Genomic DNA, 21,732 nt, shown 5'->3' with positions numbered 1-21,732 from the left:
TGGACAACACCAATTTTCAACATCCGGTATTAGAGCAGCATGCTCAACCTCCTGAATAGATTAACTTTTAGTGCAAAATGAATCAAAAAGACAACTCGACAACCAAGCCTTGCTTGTTTGATGGCTCTAACTATCATTTGTGGAAAACCAAAATGGAAGCAACTATGATATCTCAAGAAAATGATATTTTGGAAACTATTAAGTTCGGTGATAGCACTAATTTTTTGAACATATTTTTATAGTATTTCTGTAAACATATCTTACGATTTTTTATTGAATTTGTCATAATCAGTACCAAAATGTCTTGATAAATGCATTTTGTGTCATTTTTGTAGTAATTGATGTGTCTTGATATTTTGAGGTATTTCAAATCCAAAAATCATAAAGAAATGTATTTTGGGAGAAAGTGAAATATTGCGGGCGAAAACAAAGAATACAAGCCAATCTGTCTATTTGGAAATTTATTTTAAATGCGAATTTTGGCAAACCAAGTTGTCTTAAGAAAGATGGCAGATAACGATCCACATCTCAATCCGTGTCAGCAATCATCTTAACCGTTGATTCAGTTCGTCAGGTATCAAAAGTAACTTTTGTCTTCTAAAAATTTAACCGACGCCTATAAATAAGACTCAACTTGAAACTCATTTATCCAAATTTGACGACTTGATAATATGAAATTCACATTTCTTGAAGAAAAGCTCAAGCAGTAAAACGCGTGCTATCCACCCATCTCATTTTAAGAAACTGTATCCTATTTGTTTTATTCGTGTGACTTTGTCCATTTACAATTATTTTTTATTTTTTTACTATTCAACAATCATAATTCCTAAAAAATATACTATTTTCTGGCAGGAATCACATCAAGTCAAGAATCATAATCCAAAAGAATTGATGAATTTTGATTTGAATCTGAATCTTCTAAATGACTACATATGCAAGCTCACCCAAAACACTTTGTATCCTTAAATATAAAGATAAATATATCATTTCCAAAATCTTATAAATATATATATGTACATATATACATATACTTAAAATGCAAGTGTTTTGAAAAGTGTGACCATTTTGTGCCAACACACCATGTAGACAATAATGTATATCAACACCCAATCTGAACTAGTGTATCCTAATTTCCATTCATCCTTTCCATAATCTGAAGTTGCAATAAATCCCTTAGTTCACAAATATTTTAGAAAACAAAACATTCATGAGACCAAATATTATCCTGTAAATGGATATGCAAAATCATATTGTTTTCCATCAAATGGGGAATTAGAACGGATGAATCTCCTCAAGCAGCTTGAGAAAGAGGTTGATTTCCGCCAACAGCTTCACTCCTGTAAGCATAGACACACATGAGATTAGAAAGAATTCACTCATTATTTACTCGAAGTTAACATATGTGAATTAAATCAACTCCAATAATCCCATGTAATAAAACACAGGATGTATTAAAATTTCAGTGGTACTTCCTTCTACTCTTAGTTTGGCGAAGTGCTGCCAGCAAGAGGGTCTTATCAAGCAGAGTAGCCTTAAACTTTGTATTTTGACATAGGTCATTTATAACTTCAAGAATAAGCAAAACAATCGTAAAAACTTTCCTTAATAGCATATGCAATTAAGTTGTCCGACAGTTCAACAGGTGGTTAGTTTGTTTTCCGTGTTACCAAAAACTCAGCACAATCAACCAAATATGGTTCTTATTCACAATCTCTAAAGTTAAGTTACTAAAAATTCATCTAGAACAGCCAAATGCGTTCAGTTCCTACACACTGTTCCTAAATAATGATTCGAGAACAACTCTGCTTACAAAAATTTCGGCTCCACTTAGATAGAAAGTTTTGGAGTTTTGATAAAACTTTGAGAATAATAGAAAATTATATTTGATGTGATATTTTAAAAAGAAAAATGTATTAGATGTGATGTTTTTGAAAAAATTAACTTGAATAGTGTCAAAAGTTTCAAAAAATGTCTGCGTCTACAAAGCCTCTTTTCTGGTTAAAAATTAAGTACTTGTGCTCTACTACATGAAACAGACAAAATAAGGATGAACTGCTTGCGCCATTCTGTGTATATGCATGTACATTACTTGAACACCAAATCACAATAAGGAGTCACTAGAGTTGAACTGCGATACTTTGAATACAAATATTAGAAAATAAAATAAAATCTTTACCTCTTTTGGCCTTCTCCAACTTCTACTCTGAGAAAGTTTTCAATTCTCACAGTGGAACCTATTTCCTTGGACAGATTATCCAACAATGTCTGCAAAAGATGCACAAGATATTGAAAGAATTACAATGAGAAGATCCAGTAAAACTACTACCAATACCCATCAAATTTAAGGTTGGACAGAGAAAAACATTCTCTAATGTTGTTTTCAGATTGGAACACTAAAGTACTGCTTCAAGTTCACATCGTTTATGATTTGGAGGGAACTCACAGGAGAACTTTCGTCGATTACTCCCTCATCAATTTATGATGTTTGGAGTACACCAAACAACATTGAAAGGGTTATTCAAGAACACCATAAATTAGAAGGCAAATGAGCCTCAACGTAAGGATATAAATTATTCTATCTACCACTTCATTGGTTTCAGCAGCCTCACATTACATTGTGCATACTACATTCAAGAGGAGACAAATTTATGTATTTATAAAATGACTACTATGTAATCGGATGGTCTTTGCTTTGGTAAAATGAAAATGACGGAAGTAGAGAATAAAACAAACTGGGAAATAGGAAACGAAACCCAACATCTAAAAAGACTGCACGATACCTTTATGTTTACTGTATCATTCACAACAAACTTCTGCTCCATAAGAACCACTTCCTCAAAATACTTTCTTAGTCGACCTTCAACCATCTTATCTATAGCCATCTGAGATTTCCCAGTACTTTCTGCCTGAAAAAGAAAACAACAAAGTAGCATGAAGGAGAAGAGAATATTTACACAAAAATGGTGAAGATGATTTAATACAAAAACATTGTTTAAAGAGAATAGTAAACAACTACTAAACAAATAAGTAAAGAAATTGATGAGAAAAAAGGCTCAAACTTAGTTTGAATTCAAGGAAAAATGCCGAAGAAAAATTTTGCAAATAAGGATCTGAGTTCAGTCGTGCTATAAGATAGAACAACATTTCTAAAGAGTTTGTTCAGAGCCTGCTTAACGTTGCTCTAAAACTAATGAGCATTTTTCTAATGAGCCTTCTTTTGAAACCCGATCTCTTGACACAAGGTATTGTTTTCAGACCAAACTATTGTTACTTTCATAGATTAGCAAACAACTAGCCCTCTTCATAAGATAAAACTAGAAATGTAACCGAAGATTAAATTCAATGGAACTGTGACTGGAGAGGGGTAAGGAAAACATATTCAAACCAATGCAGTTTCATGAAACCAGAAACAAATTCTCCAACCACCACAATTGTTCATACACGCAGTATGACAGTCACTGAAAGACAGATCGTAAACTAATCTCTTTTAAGGATCATGGTAAAAATGCAAACATTGTGATCAATCAGATAAGCAACCACGCTGACTTAAGGTTTTACAATGTTATTCCAAACACTTTTCTTACTGATTAAACATTTTGTGCTTCAGAAGAATAAGAAATGGCACTTCAGATTTTCTTGAAAATATATGAGAGGCCATTGAGTTTAACAGATAAATAACACTAACACAACTGTGACAAATTCACCATACATACAAACTGTAAGTACCTGAGATCGAAGAATATCACGCTCATTTCCTAATGCGTCGGGAGAAACATCTTCCTTTGTCAGGAACAATGGCTTTGCAGCTACTACATGCATCGCTATTTCTGACCCAACACGCTCAACAGCATCCAGTGGGACATCCTTATTTTCTACCTCAAGTGATAAGAGACCAGCAATACGTCCTATACCTGAAATCTCAGATTGATTGCAAGAACATGATTTGAAGTCTAATATTGTGTCATCATACAATACACTTGAAAGATTTGGAAATGAAAAATTACTGTTCTTATGTTTTGACAATTTGATATAAAAAGTTTTCAATATAGCCGCTTCAAGGAAGCTCAGTGAAGGTTTTTACCTGGTTGGGGGCTTGTATGGAGATATGTGGTTAAGACACCATGGGAAGGTGCAGATACTGCAAAACCCCCTCCAACTTTGACATTTTCACCCATCATTGCAGCCACTTCTGTAATTGCGTCTTCAACAGTTTTCTGTCCAGCTAATTTAGGATGGTCAAAATTCATCTTCAAATTCTGTAGAAAAATTAATATGCATATATACATCAGAATCATCAAGTATGGTTAGCGATCAAGCATAAACCAAACTGGTCCTTTTGCTAGAAAAAGGCAGAGGTGCAGAGCTGCCACGTTCATGAGATTAATCTGTAAGTAGGATATTTGAAAAGTCGGAATGGCCACAAGAGTCAATTGATTGGAATATATTTGGATAATGGGTACATTTCAAACCCAAAATATATACTAAAAATTCTTCTGCAGACATAAATAAGACAGTTTGCTCACCTCCAGAAACTCAGCACTAACGGGAACAGTTGAAGAGGCCTGGTTAGATCCATCATTCAGCAAAGCAGACTTCGCCAAAGATAATGCCTAAACAAATCACAATTTGTACAGAAAAGATATATCTGATCAAGGAGATGGAACTAGAAGTAAATTGGCAATGAAAGGAATGTCAGTTGTAAATTATAAACCAGAAAAAGAAAAAAAGAAGAAAGAAAGAAAAAAGAAAAGATAATCTCGAGAGACGAGAAGGATTATATCCTATGTTTATGTAAAGACTTTTAAATCTAAAGGTTCATTAGGTAAACAAAGGATTATATCCTATGTTTATGTAAAGACTTTTAAATCTAAAGGTTCATTAGGTAAACAAATTTAGAGTCGATACACAGATTGAGACAGTTTTTATATGAAAGGCAACAGAAAGAATATCAATTTTGACACTTACCAAATACTGAAAAATGTCGTTCCTAGCAACAAAATCAGTCTCACAGTTGAGTTCAACAATAACAGCCTTCTGTTGATTTTGAGCCAACGCAAGAAAACCCTCAGCAGCAGTTCGAGAGGACTTTTTTGATGCAAGAACTACCCCCCTTTTCCTCAAATCCGTCTGTGCAGCTTCTGACGTAATCAACATGGCCAAATCATGAGACAAAGCTACAGGGGGTGACAATTTCCAATTTCAGAAACTGGAAAAGAAATAACTGAAGATGCAGACGCACCGATATCCCAGTTGCAAGCAACAAGGGCGGATTTCACTTCCTTGATCGGAGCACTTGTTCTCTCCCTCAGCTGTTTTATAAGATTTGTTTGTTCAGATGCAGAAGCTTGAGAGGAGTACCATCGACTTCTGATGCATATTCTGAAACTATTGGTTGAATTGGAATAATTTGGAAAACCAGAAGCTTTATTTTGCAAAAGCCTAGTAAAAGACATTCCTTGATCTTGATGATGTGCTACAGCTGTAGAATAACCATGGCCACATTTCACTGGACTCGTCAATTTCTTATATAGGATTCCAATGGGGCGTGTAAACTTCATTGAACTAATATCCTAACCCTGGAACAAAGATGAACCAAACCCCTTCAGAATCATTAAGAAATACATGAAAATCGACAATATACATTGATCATAAGCATGGTTCGCCGGATCGGCCAGGACCGTTCCGATTCGGATATTTCCTTTTGTCGCTCGCTCTCTTTTTCGTTGTCGTGCTCTTTTCTTTTTTCTGTTTCGTACTCCTCTTTCAATTTAAAATGTGAAAAAAATTTAAGAAGAAAACGGCATTGAAGAGGAATTGAGACGAATTTTGAGAGGATACCGCCTGCTGCGTGCGGTTTAGACTTGCCATAATTGTTTTTTTTTTTTTTTTTTAATCTGGCCGTCCGTCGCGCAAGAGCAGAGCAGGAGAAGAAGAAGAGGTGAAGAAGAAGAATCGGTGAAAAAGAAGAAGAAGAAGAAAGGAAAGAATCGGTGAAGAAAATAAGAACGAGGAAGAACCTGGTGGCTGCCTTGGTTAGTGCGGCTGCGGCTGCGGCTGCGGCTGCTGTGGCGTGGAGGAGTAAAATGATTTATTAGCTCTTAGGGCATTAGGATTTTAGGCAATTTTATATATTTTAAAATTATAATAATATGTTTAATTTAATTTTTTTATATATTATCAATTTTTTTATTAAATGAAAAATTATTAATAATATTAAAAAATACTAGTACTAATACTATAATATTATTTTTTATTTATATTTTTTTAATTTTTAATTATATTATTAATATATTAATATTTTTATAATTTATTTATATATTTTTAATTTATAATTTAATTTAATTTAATTGCTTATTAAATTTATTGTTTAAATTATTTTTACATTATAACAATTTAATTAATTATTGTTTATATAATGAATATATAATAAATAAATTTAAATAGAGTTCAAATTTTAAAAAATAAAATAAAATAAAAAATATATATTTATTAGGTTCGATTTCGATTTCGATTTCGGTTTAATATTTTAACAAATTGTAACCGGTGGTTAATCGTAGTCGGCGGTTTGAACCTCATGGACAAGTATGGTGCGGTTGGGTAAAACTTTTGAATTTGAATAGTTATATGATGTGATATAAATAGGTGTTAGACGTGATATTTAATTTTGAATATAAAATTGATTTTTAGTATAATATAAAAAATAAAAAATAGGTATTTGATTTGATGTTTAAAAAAATAAAAATTAGATGAATAGTGTAAATCCAATTCAATCCCCCCAAACAAACACACCGTTAAGTTAATTTTGATTAATTTGTTTATTTAATTTATAAATTTAATTCAATAGCTACTACATGAGTGAATGAAGCATATCTTCTGAATCATAATCACCTTCGGCATCAAATTGAAATAATAACAAAACAACAAAAATTTAATGCTTAATTCCTCAGCCGTAAGAAGAAGGGAAGGACTGAACTTACAATTTACTCGCACATTTGCTCTGACCAAGCCGACTGTGGAATCGATGGAAGGAGGACGAAATGGTGGCAGAAGGTTTGGGCTGGGCTGGATCTCATTTTGCATAATTGGGCTTATGTGTAGGGTCATCTTAGGGCGGGTTTGTTTGGGGGTTTGGATTTTGAGTTGGGATTTGAATAGTAAAAATTTTGAATTTGAATAGTTGTATGATGTGATATAAATAGGTGATGATGTGATATTTTGAATGTAAAATTGATTTTTAGTATAATATAAAAAATGAAAAATACGTGTTTGATTTGATATTTTTGGGGGGAAAATTTTGGATAAATAGTAGAATTTTGGTAAAATTCTTAAACGAACAAACCCTTAGTATATTCTGGACAAGTGTTGGGCTTTCTTAAAAAATAAAATAATGGTATGGAATTGAGCTTAAATTTTTAAAATAATAAAATTAAAAATTAAAAATAAAATTTTAACATAATAAAAATAGATGTTTATTATTTTAATAAAAATGGGTTTGTTTGGTTTTGAAGAGCTATATATGCAACCACAGTAAATTAATTCTACAAATTCCTAGTCAACTCTGCAAATTAAAAAAGTTACTCTGGGTGTGCTTGCTTGGAGTTTGAATTTTTAGTTGAAATTTGAATAATAAAATTTTTAAATTGAAATAGTTGAATGATGTGAGATAAATATGTATTGATGTGATATTTTGAATGTAAAATTAATTTTTAGTATAATATAAAAAAATAAATGTTTGATTTTATATTTTTTGTGAGAAAATAATTAATAAATAGTAAAAATTTAAAATTTTTTAATAAAACAAGACAACCTTTATGAACTTAAAAGAGGCTTCCAAAGTGGGTATAAAATACTAACTAAACGAGTACTCGAATTTGAATTTATACAATTTTTTCATGATAATTGTTTATTCATCAAGTAGCACAATCAAAATATTCAGGTTCTGAGTGTACATACGGATGATATTCTTTTTAACTGATTTATCCTCTCGATTACTACAAGAGGTGAAGATCTATTTATATGAAACTTTCACCGTCAAAGACTTGGGAGATGCAATTTTCTTCTTAGGAATTGAGATTAATCAACAATAAAGGTGGATTAGTCTTGTTCCAAAGACAATACATTCATGACATTCTTAAAGACGTGAAAATGCATGAGGCAAAGATTGTCTTTACACTATTACCAACTATTTTGAAATTATGAGCTAGTGATATTATTAATCCTTACTTAGATACTACTCAATATAGCGGGCTAGTATATCTAAATTTTTCTAAGCCAGACTGTCTATTTACAACTCAACAACTTAGTTATTCATAAACAAATCATTAATGACATATTGGAAGGATGTTGTCCATCTTCTCAAATACTGAAGAGCACAATGAATTATGGATTTTTCTTCAATTCATATTTTTCGTTACAATTAGAGACTTGTCCTGATAGAAGATAGTCTGTAACTAGTTACTGTTTGTTCTTTGGTAGAATTGTCTCTTGAAAAGCCAATAAACAAGCTATTATAAACATATCCTCTACAAAAATAAAAGGTAAAATTGTTTGTAACTCTCTTGTATTTTCGAAATTCAGCGTAAAATCTTCTTGTACTTTAAAAATTGCACGACGCCTCCTTGTACATTAAAAAATATTGCATAAAACCCTACCGCCATGAAACTTCTCTTGTGCAATAAGAAGATGATTTCCTATCTATATTTTTTGCATGATGTTAAGGTTTTATGCAACATTTTTTAAATATAATGGGGTGTCATGCAATTTTTTAAAGTAAAGAGGGGATTTACGCTAAGTTTTGAAATTACAGAGAGTTTCATGCAATATTTTTGAAAGTAAAAAGGGGCGTCATGAAATTTTTAAAGTAAATAAGGGATTTACGCCAAGTTTCGAAACCACAAGGGAGTTATGGACAACTTTGCCAGAATAAAATATAGGAGCATGAGTACAACAACCTGTGAGTTGTGGATCTTATTTTTACTAAAAGCTTTGAACATCTCAGTATTGTAGCCAATTCTCGTACATTGTGATAACCAATTAGTCTTGCATATCAGTTACAATCTAGTCTTTTACAAAAGAACCAAGCACATACAGATTGCTTATCACATTATTAGGGTCTTTTCATTCTACCCATTCATGTTAAAGGCAAGCATGAACCTGCTGACATTTTACGCCTTTGTACAAGACTCTTCGCGCCAAGTTCAACATGATTGTCATTGACTTGAAAAAAGGGTGTCAAGATATGTAGAGAAATGGTGAAGAAGCAGACAAAGAAGATGATGACATAAAGAACACTTGACAATTGGCTCAATATAGTGGGTTAAATGTATTTTATTTCTTTTATGTGTTTAAAGTAGTTGCTTAGTCTATTAGCATAAGCTAGTTTGTTTAGGTTGTTATAAAAAAAGTTTTTAGGCATGTAACTCATTTTATATACATCTATTTTTCTAAGAAATTCTCAATTTATTCAAGCCACTGCATACTTAATTTTCCAAAAGGTTGAAATCAGTGTTTTATAGTTTGGATATGTATTCGTAAAGGCTTTTTCCTCTACAAACTATCGTGATTACTTAAAAAATATTGTAGATAATAACAATAGAAGATAAAAATTCAAGGAAACAAACTATAATATTTTAGAAAAAAATTGGTTTTTAGTTTTTTCTGTGACCTTTATTATTTTAGAACCATAGTTGGATCTTATATTGATTAATCCCATAAGTTGCTGATGTGACAGGGCGTCGTGGATACATAAAAAAATTATGAGAATCATTTTAGAACTATAACTAGAATTATTATGATTAGTACCATAATTAAAAAAAACTTGGCAGAAATGATCCTCAAATGTTGGTCATGTATTATCCACACAATCTCCAGCGTGCCACGGTGCTGCCATATCAGCAATTCCGCCGTCTAAGTAGGGGGATGAAAATGGGTCAAAGTAGACCCGAGATCTTACCCGAACCCGACCAATTTATAATTATATTCTCACTTATTACTTAAAAAAAATCTATAAACCTAGCAGCACATTCGCACGCACAAAGCGCACCACGACAACCACAGTGTCAGTTCTCTTTTCTAGATTTCGATTTCTTTGATTTTCCTCACCAATCCATTCTCCAACTCAATTTACCATCGTCAAACAATGTTGTTTTTCCTATAATGTAAAATATTGTGTAATTTTATTTCTTTATTTTGTTGCTATGATTTTTTTTTATATTATTTGTTTTTAAAAATTTTATCAGATCTTTGTAGATTGTGTGATTTTTTTCTAGTTCGAATTGCAATGATGATTTATTAGTTAAGTGCATATTATGCAATTTGTTTTATTTCTAGTGTTGTCGGTGGTCTGCCACTCTGCCTGCCTGCGCTTGCATGAGTGAGTTATTATTATTATTATTTTCTAAAATTATTTGAATAATTGATAATTTGATAGGTCATAGTTCTATTAGATCATTTGGTATAAATATTTGAAATTAGTTCAAATACAGTGATGTTTGCATGCAATTTTCCTTTTTATGCCTTCTTCTTGTATCTTCGCGTGCAATAGTGCAATTTATTTATTTTTTCAAAAATTAAATTGATAATTTGATAGTTTATAATTTTTATTAATCTATTTGATATAAAAAAAATTAATTCAAATGCAATGATGCTTGCGTGCAATTTAACTTTTTCTGCCATTGTCCGTGTTGCTCTTGTGTTGTCTGCGTGCAATAGTGTAGTTTTCTTCTAAAACATAATTCATAATTCATAGCTCTCAAATGTATTATTATTATCATTTTTTTTTACTTTTTTTTTAGATGGATTCTGAATGAGCTGACAATTTTATTCCGCCGGTTGGCAGCATTCAAGAAAATATAAATACACAAGAAACTCCTAAAGAAAAATACTAACAATAATAGTTTGAAAACTAATGACTTCACCGATGTAAAAAAAAATGACATCAAAATGGTGAGAGATCATTTTTAAAGGAAAAAGATTGATGTGATATATGCGGAACGCAACTATTACAAAGCCTATCTCAAAGCACTGAGTGGTTATGAAATGACAAATTTGAAGAAAAATTATGAAAAGATTTGTAAAAAGTGATAAAAAAAAAAAAGGACATTCGACAAAGTGTTATGATGGTAGGAAGCAAAAAACTTGGAGGACGTCAAGCACTTGAAATCTGTATGTTTAATAAGAAGATTCAAGGCAGGATCTTGCAACAATGGTGATAATTATCCGTTGCCAATGGTCAATCATATTGGTTTTTGGAGATTTTTTGGTAATCTTAAACTATGTTTTAACGTGATTAAAAAAAGTACTTTGAAATGTGACCTTTTTAAGATTAATGAGATTTAAAATATGAAGTGTTATGAGATATTGGATAAACTTAATAGTCGAATTGTCATCACAACGGACATGTGGACCTCAAACAATAATAAAAGATGATTTAATAAAAAATGATTTATGTCAACTACTGGATATATTATTGATGACTGTTAGACGGTACAAAATGTCATTTTGAGATATATTTATTTAAAAATATTTTTTAATTTTATTGTATATATAATTAAAATTTACTAACAAATATTTCACAAATTGTTACATTTCACACAATATTATAGGCAAAAACACAAAATCCACCCGTGATTTCACGAAATTGTATCAAATCTCTCGTGCTTCCAAAACTGTTTCAGACTCCTTTATAGTTTCATAAATTTTGCGTCTAACCCCTCGGTTGTTCTTATTTAACAGTGTTTGATATGCATGCGCCCAAATTGTGAATGAGTTTCAAAATATTCATTTAAAAACTTTTGTAGTTACAAATATACTAATTCTTCTTAAATTTAGTCTAAAGGAACGATAAATATAGTAAAAAATAGTTGTTTTTTCTCTAGTTTTAAGATAATTTTCTTTATTAACATTCTTTGGGGCTAAATATAAGAATGAATATATTTATAATTTTAAGGGTTTAGAAATGGAGATTCTGAAACTCATTTTCAATTTGGTCACATATAAGTCAAACACCATTAAATAAAGACGGTCTAGTAAATTAGACACATAATCTATGAAACTATGAGTGAGTTTGACAAAGTTTTAAAAGTATAAAAATTTAATGTTATTTTGTAAAACCATAAATGAAGTTTGTATAGTTTTACCAAATATTATATACAAACTATTATTCAAACTAAAATTAAAAAAATCTCAAATAAATATATTCTTTATTATTCAATTCTTCTGTAGGTTTAATCCATTTTATTTTATTTGATCGTCTGCGTACTCTGCACCAAATATATTTATTTTTAAATTTATATATTATAAATAATACATCTAATTCTATATATTGACAACAATATCACTTAATAATTTTTTTAAAAAACAAACATAAGTTTATATCTATCCATTTAACACAACAAATTTTTATATGTTAAATACTATTTCATCCCCTCTTTAGAATTTGCCAAGTTTTTTTCATGGCTTAAATCTATGTACAATCTATTTATAATAAGTAATTGTTATGGACAAAAAAATGTATTATTTTTAATAAAAATAAAATTTGTACAAATTATATTTGATTTGAATTTAAAGCGGGTCCTATTCTCTAAATGGGTCATTTGATTCTCCTTCCGGGTCAATTTATTTTCCAACTTGGTTTTTCTATGGCTTCTTTGATTTGAAGAGATTTGGTCTTCGGTTTTATTTTGCCGGACTTTGGAGAGCTTTGGTCTCCGTGCAGACGATTTGATCGTCAGCTTTGGATTTGATGTCCTCTTTGGACGATCCGAGATTTTGATATTTGATTTAGCTTTGTTGCCTTTTGGAGAGCTTTGGTGTCCGTGTAGCGATTTAATCATTAGCTTTGGATTTAATGTCTTCTTTAGACGATCCGAGGCTTTGATCTTTGATTTGGTTTTGCCACATTTTGGAGGGCCTTGGTCTCCATGATGACAAATTGATCATTAGCTTTGGATTTAGTGTCTTATTTGGACGATCTAAGGCTTTGATCTATGATTTAACTTTGTCGCCTTTTGGAGGACTTTGGTCTCCGTACGAACAATTTGATCATCAGCTTTGGATTTGGTGTCTTCTTTGCACGATCTGAGGCTTTGATCTATGATTTGGCTTTGTTGCCTTTTGGAGGACTTTGGTCTCCGTGTGGGCAATTCGATCATCAACTTTGGATTTGGTGTCTTCTTTGCACGATCCGAGGCTTTGATCTTTGATTTAACTTTGCCGTCTTTTGGAGGGTTTTGTTCTCCCTGTAGGCGATTTAATTGTCGGCTTTGGATTTGATGTCTTCTTTGGACGATCTACGGCTTTGATCTTTGGTTCGACTTTTTTGCCTCTTTAGTCTCCGTGTGGGCGATTTGATCGTCTGCTTTGGATTTGATGTCTTCTTTGGACGATCCGCAGCTTGGATCTTTGAGGAGGTAGATTTGGTGCTCCATAACACTTTTGGCAGCATGTCCCTTTGACTTTTGAATCGAAGAGGGCCTGGTTAATGCTTTGGTGAAGAACGCGACGAACACCTTGAAGCTTTGGGATGAACTTTGGATGTTCTTCATTGGTTTTGATGGACTCTTCAATGGCTTTTGGAGCTTTGATCCTTAAAGAGGTGGATTTGGTGCTCCATAACACTTTTGGCGGCGTGTCTCTTTGACTTTTGGATCGAAGAGGGCCTAGTTGATGCTTTGTTGAAGAGTGCGATAAACATCTTGGAGCTTTGAAAGGAACTTCAGAGACCTTCCCTTAACTTTGACGAATTCCTCGACGGCTTTGAGAGCTTTGACCCTTCCTCCAGCTTAGATATACGACGAAGAATGTTAACTCCATCGATTCGTCAACCAATATTGGATCATTTGTCCAAATCAGTGACTTTCGACAAAGAACGCTTCGAAGGATACGAAGAATATGAAGAACAATACAGAGAGAGTCTAGAGACCTACCCATTTGCTTGAACCCTCGATGTAACTTCGGTGTCTCAAATGAACTGGCCATGGCTCCTATTTATAGGAGATGGGTGACCTCGGCTTCTTTTTTTAATGATGCCACGTGGCGCGTTCTGATTGACCAACATAAAAATTTTATAATACTCCCTTTTCCATTGGATGCCGTTTTCCATTTTTAACGGATTTGATTGTGCACATTTGTTTCTCACCAAGATCTTTATATCATTGTTTTTTTCAGAAGATATTAATTTATATACTTTCTTTATTGACAAGATTAATTTATTTTGTTGCCAAATTTATTATGGTTCTATTTATGCACGTAATATTTGTACGATATCTTCCATTTTAAGCAAATTTTTGCATTAATGGTTGATATTTATTGTACAAAAATTAACATATATGCATAATTAAATACCATATATTTATTTTGTTGAAATTTTATTTTCTTCCAAAATACATTATATTTAATTTAATTTAGACATTTAATTTTTAATACCTACAATTGTATTCAACTATAATTTATTATCCTTATTTTAACAAATAATAATCAATTTATCGCTATTTTTTTTTTTATCAATTAGTTAACAAATTTTTATAGCGCTTTACTTTTTACCTACTATACTTTTATATTAAAATCTCCCTCGTTTTTTATTTTTGTGTCCAAATAAAATATCACAATTAGCCCGATGGAGAGAATATTATTCTTTATACCCGGTAAAAAATAAATAAATAGATATATAGTATTTCTTTTGAAATATAGTATTTCAAAACTTATACCACAAAAATTGAATTAATCTACAAAACCAATGTCCTAAACAGACACACCACACACAATCCAAACCCAAATCACATATACATGCACACATTCATACACATATATATATGTATAAAAGACAATTTTCGAACAAATATTTCCTACATAGTAATTTGTCACTTGCAACAAATAGTACTAGTGTTCATCACCTTGGCCCAGAAAGCTCCATGCAGTGAGCATCATAGTCATCATCCATGGCCGCCAACACGAAGGCGCTCGACGACATGTCCGTGTCCTCATTCAGACGCAGCCTTGCCGCACTATCACAAGACAAATTCGCCGATCCATTGAAGATGTAGTTGTGGGAGGCTGCCCATTTCTCGGCCAGCCCGTCCCCTTCCAGCATCCGAACAATATCTGACATTTTTGGCCGATGGGCCGGCAAATATTGCGTGCAAAGTAACGCCACTTGCAACATTTCGCCTACCTCTATCGGGTCGAAGTTCACTGCCATCTCTTTATCCACCAATTCCTCGTACTTCTTCTCCTCTTGTATCTTCTTAACCTACATTCCAGAGATTGGGGATATGAGAACATGTGATTTGCTAACTCAAATGTGATTTTCGAATACATGGAACATCAAATCTATAAATTTCATATTAATTATTATTTATTTTTATAAAATATTAGTATTAAATATTAAATTTATATTATTCTAAGAAAATAATTCAGAACTTTCAACATTCTCTAAATATATTTAAAAGTGAGATAAAATAATAAATTATCCTGTAAAAGTGAGAGATTAAAAAAATAAATTCATATAAGTTACTATTTGAAGTTTTAAAAAAATTAAATATTTAATGTGATATTTTTTTTAACTAAAATAAATATTTAATATGATATTTATAAATTAAAAAAAATTACTATGGATAAATATACTAAAACTTTTAAAAACATATACATAAATAAAGTTAACTTTTTGTATTAGTGAGACCAAAACATAGCCAAATTTGTTATAGGATAAAAAAAAAAAAAAAACAATGCTACATTACAACGTTTAATTTTTCCTATTCAGGTTTTGCCCATAAAAACATTCACAAGTTATTGCAATAGATCTAATCAAATCATACTTTATACTCTATGGTTTCTTTTTTTTTTTTTTTTTTTTTTTCCTTTCTTTTTACAATTAATATATTAATTTCTTCGATAATTATTTTATATATAGAAAAAATCAAGTGAACGAATGTAACAATTATGGCAAATTGAGAAGGTTAAAAGGGGCGTACCCATTGTAGCACAGCACCCTTTTGGTGTACGGACTTGCCAAACTCAAAAGCTCTCATTCCAGTTATGAGTTCCAACAGCAGAATCCCGAACCCAAAGACGTCTGTTTTCTCCGACGACTGGCCCGTCGAGAGGTACTCGGGTGCAATGTGACCAACCGTGCCACGAACCGCGGTTGTCACGTGAGACTCCGCATGGTCCAGTAGCTTAGCAAGCCCAAAGTCACCCACCACAGCCTCGCACCACTCGTCCAGCAGCACATTCGCCGCCTTCACATCCCTGTGAATTATCTTCGGGTCGCATTGTTCGTGCAGATATAGCAGCCCCCTTGCTGCCCCTATCGCTATTCTCTTCCTCGTGCTCCAATCCAAAACCGGCTTCCCTGCAAGTATAAATGAATCGAATCCTCGACTATTATCATATAATGGTTAAAAGTTAGAAATTTTTCATTAAATGTGTGTGAAAGGAATTTTATGTACTAAGTAAGTTTGATGTCATCGAACTATATCTAATTATCATCTTTTGTTCGGCTAGTGTTTATTTCTACACGATTACCAAAATATTTCTATACATCAATCAAAAACACAAAACATCATTTCTTATAATATTTTCACGATTCTCAATACCTCGTACCAGAATATCTAAAACTATAAAAATTAAACAAACACAATGTTGGTTACCTCAACTAAAGATAAGTTATCCAACGAAATCGAAAATATAGATTTTTCCCGACAAGGTAACATGTACAGGATTAAGATAAGAAAATCGATTTATCATAAGAAATAGATGATTAAAGCACATGCGAAAAGATATATGAAATAAAAGTGATAATTAACCATAAGTACGAAAATAAATAGGCAACTTTCTGGCTGAAACTTTGCAAAGATTGTCCCAATCAAACAATGGACAAACATCCAACCTTTAGAGCCTTTTGACCTTCTAAGAACATAAACTAAGAGCACATAACATTCGCGTGAACACGAAAGAAACATGAAAAGCAATGTTTGGAAAAAGTCATCTATATCTCAAAGCATACCTACTAAAGTAAAGAGCGAACCTAAAGTTGGGGAGTGAAGGCGATAGGCAACTAAGTGATACAAACAACATAGTTCACCAAATCTACCTAAGAACACAAATTAAGAGCACATAACATTCGCGTGAACGCAAAAGAAATATGAAAAAGAATGTTTGAAGAAAGTCATCTATATCTCAAAGCATACCTACTAAAGTAAAGAACGAACCTAAAGGCGACATGCAACTACGTGATACGAACAACATAGTTCACCAAATCTATCAAATCGAAAGCCATAATGGTAACAAAAGTTATAACAGGGAAGAATTCGAGCTGACATTTATGACTGACCTCTAAGCCTCAACGCGACGCTGCCATTGGGCATGTATGGATAGACGAGGAGTCTTTCGCTGGCCGTGGTACAGTATCCGATGATGCGAAGCAAATTTCGGTGGACAGCTAGGCTGATCATCTCTAGCTCGGTCCTGAACTGCGTTTCCCCAGTGGGAGTTCCCATTATGTCCTTGAGCCGCTTGACAGCCACCAATGTGCCATCACCGAGCTTTCCTCTGTAAACGTTGCCGAATCCTCCGGCGCCAAGTATGGTTTTTGGGCTGAAGTTGTCTGTCGCGTGCTGCAGCTCTTTGAACGTGAAGCTCCTCAAATTCCCAAATCGCGTGAGCTCGAGGTCGTCATCTTGAACATCTGCCAATGGAATATGAGAAGTAACATTAGCGTACCAATGAGTGGAGCTGTTATGCAACTTATGCTAGCCGAGTTATTCCAAACAGCTTTATTTTACATTATTAATCAATATCACCTATAATATTATATCAAAATACTTTTTGACTAGAAAAATATACTATTTTCGTCTAGTAAATTTAGTTTAGCTCCATTCCTTTATGTTTGTCTAAAGAAGTGGAACTAAATTTTCAGAGTAGAAAATATATTTAATATGACAAAAAAAAAAAAAAAAAAACTCAATTTAAACAAAGTCTTGTTCTTTAAAGACTCAACTTGTTTTACTTATTCCATCCCAAATCAATGGTCACATATTTTTTTGATATCAAATTAAAGAATTTTGATATTATATCTATAATATTTATTGGACCTTTCATCCGGAAGGAAGAGAGTATTAATTATAATAATTAGGCAATGCTTACTATGTTAATTTATAATTCAATACAATTCTAACAACTGTATGGACAAACAAGACATGATATAACTTCAAACATTATACAACTTATATTAATATAATGCAAATTTAGTATGTAAAGTACTAATATATAATATAGTTTTACATAACATATGCTACTACTAATTTAGCAAACAAAATATATATTCATACAATATATCTATCTATAACTATTAAATCACAATTCATGATTTATTCAACACAATATGTGTTATGTTAAATAAAAATGACATATTTATATATTTTATATTTGCCGGAGCAAATTTAGTTTCTCATAATAATGAATAGAATGAGGCTCGGAAAATACAAGAAGCTTATAAAGACAAATAAATTTGATTGGCGAGAAAACCCAATAAGGTAATAAAATAAAACTTCTATTATATTTTTAGTAAAAATTTGTAATGATCTCAAATTCGTACTATTTAATTCAAACTTGTTTATGTAACCAAGTGAATTTAAAAGTTCCACTAAATTAGGGGGAAAAAAGGATAATCCAGGTAAATAAAGATTAAAGTAAATATTTATTTCTTTGAATCCACTTTACTATACTATAATATTCTTTATAAGAATATAAAAGTGTAAAAGAGGGAGGCAAGCTGTTTCTTGCCTGTAATGTTCAAAATAGACTGCTTCGTTTTCCTGTTTCTTTTCCATAAGAGAAATCCAAACACAGCACCAATCACTGAAACAAAGCTGAGGCTCACCCCAACTGCGATGGCTAGCTTTCTTGACTGTTTCTTGTCTGAAATAGTTAATAAGTTTGTATTACTACAGCCTTAATCTACCCAAAAGCATATAATAAGTTCTTTAAATTTAATAATACTCTTGTGTATGGTATACCTGCAGATGGATCTATGGAGAATGAAAGTGGGCTACCAAGACTTGGTCCAGAGCACTTTTGTGTTGCACAGACCAAAGGGTTCCCCAGAATGCTGCAAGAACACGACAACAATCATTAAATAACATTGAAACCATACAAGCAAATACAAACAAAAACAATAGCAGCAGCAGCACTGAGTTTAACAAAAATCAAATCAAAGATGTTCAGAGAGAGAGAGAAGAGGCTTCACTTGAATGTTTTGGTAGGGAAATGGGGAAGGGGTCCACTGAGATTGTTGAAGGACAGATCCCTAAAAGAAGAACATATATACACAAAATCACATGTGCCAAAATCAGCCATAACAAAAGCTCATAAGCCAAAATACTGTGTAACAAATCATCATCATCATCGTCATCATTATTATTATCATCTCTATCACTCACTCACAAGAAAGCAAGCTGAGGAAGACTGGCTAACGACACAGGCACTGCCCCACTCAAGCTGTTGTTGTTCAACCTCCTAGTTATTACACACAATATCCAAACACGTACAAAGCCAAAGTCAAAGAAAAGGATGTCACATGAACACACAGATTTTAAAGCCCCAATGTAAAGCATTCAATGAAGAAAAATAATAAATAAACAGCTTAAAAAAAACCCAACATATACTGCAGGCTCTTCAATAATCCCAAAGAGTCAGGAATTTGAGCAGAGAGCTTGTTGTTGGACAGATCCAATGTCTGTAGGTCTCGAAGGTAGCCGAGCCCCTCTGGAATGCCTCCAGATATATTGTTGTTTTGCAGTAATCTGCGTCGGAAAAAATCGAACAAATTGAATCAACCGAAGAGTAAAAAAATTAGCATACTGAATTGAAATCGAATTTCATACACTTGTTTGAGGTTTGTGAGGTTAGCAATGCTCCCCGACAGAGTTCCTGATAACCCCTGACTTGGAGCTCCCCTTCATATACATAGTAGATTAGAAATAACTAAAAATAAAATAAAATAAAAAGAGGCGCAGAACTGTGAAATTTGAAAAAAATAAAATAAAATTAGGGTTTATCGTACAGAGCAGTGACGAGATTATCAGAATTGCAAGTGATCATGGACCAGCTGCAAGGGTCGACAGAGTCCTGGTCCCAATTAGCGAGTGCTCCGTGAGGATCATCCAAACGCTGCCTTATAGTGATGAGTGCTTCAACTGTAAATCAGAAATTAGTGAGAGCATAAGTGAAGAAAAAATTGCGACGATTATGAGGAACAGAAATTTGGGGATTTGGTAATGAAGAATCGTCTGACCTTCAGGATTTCGTGCCTGGAAAGAGAAGGCCGGATTGAAGAGACATGCTAAGAGATTGAAGGAGATGAGGAGCAATTTGATGCGGAGAACCATAGACATGTTTGATTCGAGCTTCGAGCTCAGAGCTTAGAGCAGAGCATCTCTCACGCTTTGTTCTGTTTCTTTGGCTCACAAGAACTCCATGAAAGTGTAGAGCATGCAAACTGTGTTTGTGTGCATTTTTGAACGTCTTTTTATATTAACATCACATTGTTTTTCGTATTTAATCATATTTATTATTTTTAAAAAGTATTGCTATCTACTTTTGAAATTTAGTTTTAACTTTTTTTAATAGTATAAAATTACAATTTTTTTTTTTTAATGAAAATATGTTGGGTTATCGTATAATAAATATAAATAATTGAAAAATCTGTATATATATATATATATTGATTTAAAAAGCATTCTGGTCGGGTTTTAGCGACAACATATAGTGTTAACAAATAATACTCTCTTAGTTCAATTCTAAAGATTTTATTTATATTTACGTCATTAATATTAAAAATATTTTTATTTATATAATTTTTTACACAAATGCCATTATAATAGTATTATAAGGCACTAATGAAATATTTTTGTCATTTCCTCTTAATTTGTACTATTTTTTAATATAATAATTAATATTCAAATATCAATCTGCAAAAATCTGCAAAAATAAACGAGGCCTTAGAGCTGGATGAATGTAGTATAATATTATTGTCTTAGGCTATTATGTCATGGTTACCGTAGACAAGAGAATTTAAAGAGAGATATAATTAGTAAATAATTAAAAATATTTTAGCAAAAATAATTACAATATAACAAGAATTATTATAAGTTAATATTAAGATAACTAATTAGTATAATTTAAATTAAAAAAATTATAAATTATAAAACTTTAAATTTGATTAGAGTGTATAATTTTAGTTTTTTTCTAAAAAAAAAATGACATAATATGTGAAACTGATAGAGAGTAATATAGACAACACATTATGGACATTATGGGTTTGTTTGTTTGGGGGTTTGGATTTTGAGTTGGAATTTGAATTGTAAAAATTTTGAATTTGAATAGTTGTATGATGTGATATAAATAAGTGTTGATGTGATGTTTTAAATGTAAAATTAATTTTTAGTATAATATAAAAAATAAAAAATAGGTGTTTGATTCGATATTTTTGGGGGAAAAAATATCCAATCCCCCAAACAAACACACCCATCCGTCCCACTTCTCATGTCCACCTTTCTATTTCCGTTCGTCCTACTTATTTTGTCATTTTTCATTTTTGAAAAGAATTATACACTTTAATCTTATTTTAAAAATTTTAATTTATAATTTTTTTAAATTTTAATTACACTAATAAGTTATCTTAATATTAATCTATATTATTTTTAGTATATGATAATTATTTTTACTAATACATTT

At 31.9% G+C, this 21,732-nt stretch overlaps 2 protein-coding genes across 4 annotated transcripts; both read right to left on the bottom strand.

The window, feature by feature from the left end:
- Positions 1–1,112: 1,112 nt before the first annotated feature.
- On the bottom strand, positions 1,113–6,100 carry LOC127259462 (elongation factor Ts, mitochondrial). 3 transcript variants are annotated; one of them, XM_051286829.1, is made up of 9 exons: positions 6,018–6,100; positions 5,240–5,576; positions 4,966–5,138; positions 4,524–4,610; positions 4,082–4,256; positions 3,727–3,911; positions 2,781–2,906; positions 2,177–2,265; positions 1,113–1,337 (listed from the first exon to the last, which is right to left on the bottom strand). In XM_051286829.1, exons 2-9 carry the CDS (start codon positions 5,556–5,558, stop codon positions 1,292–1,294), a joined length of 1,200 nt encoding a protein of 399 aa, XP_051142786.1. In that variant the 5' UTR covers positions 5,559–5,576; positions 6,018–6,100; the 3' UTR covers positions 1,113–1,291. The 3 variants fall into 3 exon arrangements, with proteins under 3 accessions (XP_051142786.1, XP_051142794.1, XP_051142779.1); XM_051286837.1 differs by lacking the exon at positions 6,018–6,100 and adding an exon at positions 5,679–5,987; XM_051286822.1 differs by lacking the exon at positions 6,018–6,100 and having other exon boundaries at positions 5,240–5,987.
- Positions 6,101–14,682: 8,582 nt separating this feature from the next.
- Positions 14,683–20,503, bottom strand: LOC127259593 (probable LRR receptor-like serine/threonine-protein kinase At4g30520). The gene is made up of 11 exons (XM_051287012.1): positions 20,291–20,503; positions 20,060–20,192; positions 19,881–19,952; positions 19,656–19,799; positions 19,441–19,512; positions 19,244–19,303; positions 19,014–19,105; positions 18,781–18,915; positions 17,330–17,683; positions 15,969–16,348; positions 14,683–15,247 (listed from the first exon to the last, which is right to left on the bottom strand). The coding sequence occupies exons 1-11, from the start codon at positions 20,388–20,390 to the stop codon at positions 14,888–14,890; spliced, it is 1,902 nt and encodes a 633-aa protein (XP_051142969.1). The 5' UTR covers positions 20,391–20,503; the 3' UTR covers positions 14,683–14,887.
- Between the last annotated feature and the right edge of the window lie 1,229 nt (positions 20,504–21,732).

Source organism: Andrographis paniculata, unplaced genomic scaffold (assembly GCF_009805555.1).
Source record: "Andrographis paniculata isolate CXL003 unplaced genomic scaffold, ASM980555v1 Contig14END, whole genome shotgun sequence".
NCBI classification, from domain to species: domain Eukaryota; kingdom Viridiplantae; phylum Streptophyta; class Magnoliopsida; order Lamiales; family Acanthaceae; genus Andrographis; species Andrographis paniculata.
The sequence above is the reverse complement of the archived record's forward strand: the minus strand, read 5'-3'. Positions and strand labels throughout refer to the sequence as shown.

Bases quoted from the DNA above. Each gene is read 5' to 3' on its own strand.
- LOC127259462 (XM_051286829.1), bottom strand. From the start codon at position 5,558: ATGAAGTTTACACGCCCCATTGGAATCCTATATAAGAAATTGACGAGT. The intron at 5,139-5,239 runs GTGCGTCTGCAT...TGATTACGTCAG, and splicing joins TGCTTGCAACTGGGATATCG to AAGCTGCACAGACGGATTTG. The intron at 2,907-3,726 runs GTACTTACAGTT...TTTCTTTTTCAG, and splicing joins GTGATATTCTTCGATCTCAG to GCAGAAAGTACTGGGAAATC.
- LOC127259593 (XM_051287012.1), bottom strand. From the start codon at position 20,390: ATGTCTATGGTTCTCCGCATCAAATTGCTCCTCATCTCCTTCAATCTC. The intron at 19,304-19,440 runs GTGAGTGAGTGA...TTCTTCTTTTAG, and splicing joins CTTCCTCAGCTTGCTTTCTT to GGATCTGTCCTTCAACAATC. The intron at 19,106-19,243 runs GTGAAGCCTCTT...GTGTTCTTGCAG, and splicing joins TTCCCTACCAAAACATTCAA to CATTCTGGGGAACCCTTTGG.